Below are 7,058 nucleotides of genomic sequence, written 5' to 3' on the forward strand. Positions count from 1 at the left end.
TATGTCTACGGCTGCATCTGTGCAAAAATGTTGCGCGGACCACTCTCTTTCTCTATAGTAGGTATGGATGAATTTTGCACTTCTTTTTCATATTCCAAATATTCAAGAGATGAGGTGGCTGGATACATTGCATGTGGATTTGTGGTGTGCCTACCCTCCTAATCAAACAAAATGCTCCAAAATTTTATTCGGGACCTATATAACATAAATTAGATAAAATTTATTAATTCAATAAAAATATAAAATATAAAAAAATTCTGAATATATGGAAAAAATTGAGTACATTAAAAATAAAAAAAAAACTTTTAAAAAAGAAAAAGAAAAAGAAAAATGCAGTGAAAAATCTAGTGGGTCGGCATATTTTAACCTGCAAACACAAAAGGAAAAAAAAAAAAGAAATTAGACACGTGAAAATATTCACAAGTGGATAAAATATAAAGTTAATGCAAGCATAATTTGAGCTCATTTAAATTAGATTGATCAGTTAAAGGGGAAGAAACAAAGAGAGAAGGGAAGAGATGGAAGAGAGAGCGACAGAACCACGTGGGAGAGAGAGAAAATAGAAAGATTCAAGGGGATGGAGTGACAAACGTAATTAAAATCTCTCCTGCTGCATGGGCCAGGTCTCACCCAACCAAGACTGTGACAGGACCGGGGCGAGAGCAATAGGACGATCGACGGTGGCCGGCCGGTGTACCCTAGCAGTTTCGACGGTGGACGCTTTTTAAGTCACGCCGCGTCCCGCAAGTGGACGTCAATAATTGACGTGAGGGAAGGTCCTGCAACGTGGCAGCTCGTGAGGACAGCCATTTGGCTCAATTCTTCTATAAATAGCTAGCGAACTTCCAGTTTGCGGTACGCATTCACAAGCTCATTTGCACCATATAGCTAGAAAACTAATATATCCATCTGGAATTATTCAATATCGGGAAACTCAGATTCCGTCCACGCCACAACTTTTTCCGGCAAATCAGAACCACCCCCTAAGAGAGAATGGCATCCGGCAACAACACATTCCCACCGCAATCCCAAAAGGAGCAGCCGGGTTTGGAGTATATCATGAACCCTCGCCCTCAGTTTGCTAACCCTGACTACAAGCCCTCCAATAAGCTTTCCGTACTCTCTCTCTCTCTCTCTCTCTCTCAATACAGTAGAATAAAAAAAAAAAATAGAGGCAAATTTGTAAAATCAATTATAAATGCTATTTTTAATTCATTTTATATTATTATTGTATACCAATTAAATCATCAAGGCCGATTTACAATTTTGAGAATGTGTACTATACATAGCTATACCAAAAAAGAATTGCTTTTTATCTATTGCATGCCTTTTTCTCTCTTCAACATGGGAGTTCCAAATTTTCAATAAGATATTTTTATGAGACTTAATATATATATCATCCTTACGCACTCTCCATAAAAGTCACATATACATTAAAAATTATGAAAAATGAGATATTTTTATTTTCACTAAAAAATATGAAAATAATTTTAGTTTTCTTTTTAAATAATATTAAAAACTTAAGAAAGGTCCTAACTACTTTCCAATCTCAAATTTTGCAGGGGAAGGTGGCACTAGTAACAGGTGGCGACTCTGGCATCGGAAGGTCTGTGTGCTACCATTTTGTGATGGAGGGGGCGACAGTAGCCTTCACTTATGTGAAGGGTCCAGAGGACAGGGATATGGAGGAAACACTTCAGATTCTTCAACGAGTGAAGAGACCTGAAGCCAAGGATCCTATTGCGATTCCCACTGACCTGGGATTGGACGAAAACTGCAAGCAGGTTGTGGACCAAGTGATGAAAGCCTTTGGTCAGATTGATATTCTAGTTAACAATGCAGCTCTGCAGTTCGTGGACGAATCAGTTGAGGACTTTGATCCAGAATTGATTGAGAAGGTGTTCAGGACTAATATCTTTTCTCATTTCTTCATGATCAGGTATAATAAATGCATCTTTTTTCCCTCATTTCTTTGAAAATGGCATTCTTCTATAATTTTATTTTTAATCCCCAATCGCCATTTAAAAAAAATAAAAAGTTATGTGTAAAGTAAGATGATGATGATGATGAATGGTTTCCGATATGTGCAGGCATGCGGTGAGACACATGAAGGCTGGGAGTAGCATCATCAACACGACGTCGGTTAATGCGTACCACGGGCACTCCCAACTGCTAGTGTACTCATCAACGAAAGGGGCCGTAGTGGGTCTGATAAGAGCGCTGGCTCTGCGTCTGGCGGAGAGGGGCATAAGGATCAATGGGGTTGCCCCTGGCCCTATCTGGACTCCACTCACCCCTGCCACCTTCAAAGCCGAAGAGATCCCCAGTTTCGGAACCGAAACTACGATGGGCAGGGCAGGTCAACCATATGAGATTGCACCCTCCTTTGTCTTTCTTGCCTCTAATGCCGACTCCTCTTACGTCACCGGCCAAGTCCTCCACCCTAATGGTCATTCTCTCTCTCTCTCTCTCTCTCTCTCTCTCTCTCTCTCTCTCTCTCTCTCTCTCTCTCTCGACATTATAATTATAATTATTTTTTGGTTTTGTCTTTGCAGGAGGCAGCATAGTGAATGCTTAACCGGTTGCTTTGTGTATGCAGAGAAATTATATAGGATCTCTCCTTCCATGTACCCGTGTGTCTATTATTTTAATTATATATTTATTAAAAATGTTCTCTCTTTCGTATTAATTAATGTAGAACCAATTTATCACACATCTAATATTAAGGAAGGAGACACATCAACATGTGGAGAGAGAGTTCCCCTATATAATTTCTACATGTGTATGTATGTGTATGTGTGTTTTTTTCCTTTTTGCCTTAAGAGTGGTAGCACGTATGTGTCATGTACATTTACGTGTCGTCTGCTTTATACATAGGACTTGGGTTTGTTTGTATGTTTCATTCAATCTATGTACTCTTTGTCTGTATGTTTCTTTGGTGCACTAGTTAATGCATCAAGGTACATGCATGTGCTATCCATTTATATGGAATAAATAAAGTAAAAAATAAAAGTTATAAAAATAAAGAAAATTATTGTGTTTTATGTCTTTTATTTCAATGATTGATGTTTTGATATACTGAATTGGATCAAATAGTGTTAAATTGAACCCATTATGATAATTTTTATATTTCACATTAGGATTGTCATGTGCAAAAGGGAGGATAGTTGTTTAAAAGACCCAAATAGTCTTAATAACAATAACAGTATAATAAAAAAAACGAAAGACAATCTATGTCTAACCACTCCTAATTAAGTCATTAAAAGAGACTGAAAAATTTTATACTAGTAACAAGTAAATAGATAAACAACCTTCCTCTTAACTAGTCCTAAATACCAAAATTAGCACGGTTAATGATATCGGCCCAGGTATTAATCACACGACCTTGAGGAAGATCCTATATCCATACCAAATCCAAAATCAGATTTCTAGCTTTGTTGTATCAAGCATTCCAATCCAAGCCACTTAATCAACATATATCTTATGCTTGTGAGATGTCTTTGGTTTAGATTTGTTTGGATTTGAACAAAATATAATACAAAATTATAGAGTTTTATTCAAATATATCTAAATTTAAATTTAAAGTTCAAAATTCATGCTTCTAAACGTAGTTAAATTTAAATGTATCTACTGCATATGTATTTTTTTTTTTTGATTATTTTTTCCTTTTCTTTCAAAAGATTTTATTTCTTATGCATATTTCACGTGAACAAGTATATTTAACCTTTCTAAAAGAGAATGCTTTACATTGAATTGTGTCATTTTCCTAGAAATAAAGAAAATTTTAAAGCAAAACTCTCAAAATAAAGGAATTTAAACATCTTTTTCATTTGACACTCAACTCAAAATATTTGTTCTTTTTTAAAAATCTAATTTTGAAAGTTTAATACTTATTTAGATTGTATTTATAGATAGTGTACATTTCAAATTTCAATTCTATAAAGTCCTGAAACCTTTTAGTTGCTAGTACTTTTTTTTTTTTTTTTAACCAAATGATAAGTCGGTCCTTCTACAATTCACTGAAATCTATTTTGGTCCATGCACTTTTAATTAGTACATTTTAGGAGTTGTACTTATTAATTTTATTCAATTAAAATAGTCATCCAAGCTAATTTAATAATAATAAATCGAAGGATAGAAATTAAGGAAAAACCTTTCGCCCTATAAGTTTTCCAGTCCATTTGGGTATTATTTTTTATGGAAAAAATGTATATATTAATTTTGAATTATTTTATACTAATTATGCACTTGAAGTCATAATCATTTCACAAATAAATTTTTTGGAGATTTTTTTTAAAGCATGTAATGTCAATTTAACAATATATTATATATATATATCATTAATATTTTTAGGTTTAATTAGATAACAAAAATAAGTGTTGCAAAATAGGTAAACACAAATCCTTAATTATACTAACTAAAAATATAGAAATTAAATTAAATTTAGTTAATAGAATTGGGTTTAACTTATAATTTTACTCTTTTTTTCTCCTTCCAATTCTCTAGCTTTAACTAGCATACAGATATTGGGTATTGAGATCATGCTACTGATGCAGTGGGGGAGAGAATCAACAACAATAAAATAAGTACCTAAAGGGGAATGGGGCCTTGAGCTTGTTTGACTCATCACCAGGCTCCCTGTGGCCTGTGGGGATGACCAGGATTTGATTCCCTTGGGCTGCATATCCTCCTGGGTCTTAAGAGAAAGGGGGGAGTCAGGAGTAGGAGGGGGGTTGGGGATTTGTGTGTGTATGGAGAGTCCTTGTACCCAAAAAAAAAATAAAAAAAATCCATTCATAGTTTAGATTATGAATCATGTGAAAAGATGCAACCACCACTAAAGAGATAAATCAGTTGCTTTTACCTCCAAACCAAAAAATCACGCAACATTAAATCAAATCTTCAAAAAAGACGACTAGGATAAAGTTTGTCAACAAATTGCTAGATTTTTTATACTAATGGAAAATTCTTAATGGAAGTTAGAATGGAAGAAACTATATTTAAACCACTTTATCGTCAAATTAAGATGAAATTTATTGAAAATTAAAAAAATGAGTATAAATTAGAATGGAAGAAACTAGTTGGCACTATTATGTTTGATGAATGAACTAATAAAAAAAAAAAAAAGTGTTTCATTTGTAATTTTTTTGGTAAATAACCCAAAGGGAACTGTCTTCTTATCATCTATTGACACTTCTAAAATTCGAAAACTATAAAAAATAAAAAATAAAAAACAAAGAAATTTTTTTTTGAAATGTAAATGATGTTATGGAAAAAGCTTGACAATATAATTTTCTCCAAATAGTAATCACTAATCCTCCAAATTACAAATTAGTTGGTGAGATGTTGATAAAGAGAGAAGGAAAAAAATTGTCTTGGACACCTTGTATACACATTGCATCGATTTGATATTAGAATATTTTGAGTCCGAGTACTAAGCTTGATATATAAATATATATATATATATATATATATATATATATATATATATATATATCATCTCGATGTGCGAGAGAAATTGGAGTTCATTCGAGATGGCAAGAAATACTAGCTTTCTGTTGTTAAACGTGCGACAATTATGATGGATAATACGGAAAAATAAAGAAATAAAGAAAGAAAGAAAAACGCACGAACTTGAGGTGGTTCGGCAGTATGCCTATATCCACATAAGTGAGCGGCAATGAAATTTTGCTTTGTTATTAAAAGTAGGGTTACAACATATATATTTATACTATACCTAACCGTACAAAGGTACTAGAAAAATTCCTCAAATACCCTTGTACAGTACCGCTGGGGTGTTGCCCTCATACCCCCAACCTTTTAATCATCCTAGCCAATAAAATAATAATTTCAAGCCCCAAAGGCTGATGTTGTCGTTATCGCTCCGCTCCACTTCCGCCATCAATATGCTTTCCTTATAAACGTGTTTCACTCGATATGAGCCACATACTACAACAATCTTCACCTTAACAAATATTCACCCCTTAGGAGAAAAAGAAAACATAACTTGGAACTCCAGTTGGGACAATAGGTTGTAATGCCTCCTATCTAGCATCTTGAGACATTAATCAAGTTCAAACCGTGCTTGACCTTATATGTGATAAAAGGTTTTGTTAACATGCATGTTTGCTGCATTCTCTGAAGTGTGATCTTTCTTATGCAATAGTTCAACACAAGAAACCAATTCCCTGATCCTATTAAATCTCACATCTATGTGTTTGGTCCTCGCATGATACACCTAGTTCTTTACCAAACAAATGGCACCCTGAGTATCACAATGCAATTGAACTCCACCTTACTGAATACCCGGCTCCTTGATCAACCCTGTAAGCCACAAAGCTTCCTTAGCAGCCTCAGCCACTGCCATATACTCTAACTCAGTAGTAGATAGTGCAACTAGAGACCGAACCATGAACCTCTAACAAATAGCCCCCCCCCCCCGGCTCCTTGATCAACCCTATAAGCCACAAAGCTTCCTTAGCAGCCTCAGCCACTGCCATATACTCTAACTCAGTAGTAGATAGTGCAACTAGAGACCGAACCATGAACCTCTAACAAATAGCCACTCCACCCCCCCCCCCCCACAAGAGTAAATATACATAACATGTGCTAGGCTGCCTTTCATCCAAGTTACCTACATAGTCTGCACCCACATATCCCACAACTGAAAGATTACCCTATATATTGTCTGTCGAACATGATGTCATAGTCTGTAGTACCCCTCAAGTATCTCAAAATCCACTTGACTGCCTCATAATGCTGTCGTTGCGACGTCTTGGGAGCGAGGGTGCCCAGAGGAGGGCAAATGAAAACTGAATGGTTATTCTTAGGAAAAATTGAGGTTGGAGTCACCACTAACCTTTTGAAGTGTGGTTAGAACATATGATTACTACCTAATTAAGGGTAAAATCAGTCTACGTTACCATGATCGGGATCCGGAGTTCGGCTATGTGAGGGGAAGGTATTAGCACCCCCTACACACATGTTCTATGAACGTTACCTAATTAATTAAAAATTTTCCCAAATTAAATTTGAAAGCCTTTTATTTCACTTCCTTT

The 7,058-nt window shown here is 35.2% G+C and overlaps 1 protein-coding gene across 2 annotated transcripts; it reads left to right on the top strand.

The window, feature by feature from the left end:
• The first annotated feature begins 461 nt into the window (after positions 1-461).
• On the top strand, positions 462-3,031 carry LOC131161869 (glucose and ribitol dehydrogenase-like). Of its 2 annotated transcripts, XM_058117863.1 has the most exons (4): positions 462-1,116; positions 1,563-1,939; positions 2,091-2,449; positions 2,556-3,031. In XM_058117863.1, exons 1-4 carry the CDS (start codon positions 994-996, stop codon positions 2,576-2,578), a joined length of 882 nt encoding a protein of 293 aa, XP_057973846.1. In that variant the 5' UTR covers positions 462-993; the 3' UTR covers positions 2,579-3,031. The 2 variants fall into 2 exon arrangements, with proteins under 2 accessions (XP_057973846.1, XP_057973844.1); XM_058117861.1 differs by having other exon boundaries at positions 2,091-3,031.
• Positions 3,032-7,058: the final 4,027 nt, after the last annotated feature.

This window comes from Malania oleifera, chromosome 8 (assembly GCF_029873635.1).
Source record: "Malania oleifera isolate guangnan ecotype guangnan chromosome 8, ASM2987363v1, whole genome shotgun sequence".
Taxonomy (NCBI): Eukaryota; Viridiplantae; Streptophyta; class Magnoliopsida; order Santalales; family Ximeniaceae; genus Malania; species Malania oleifera.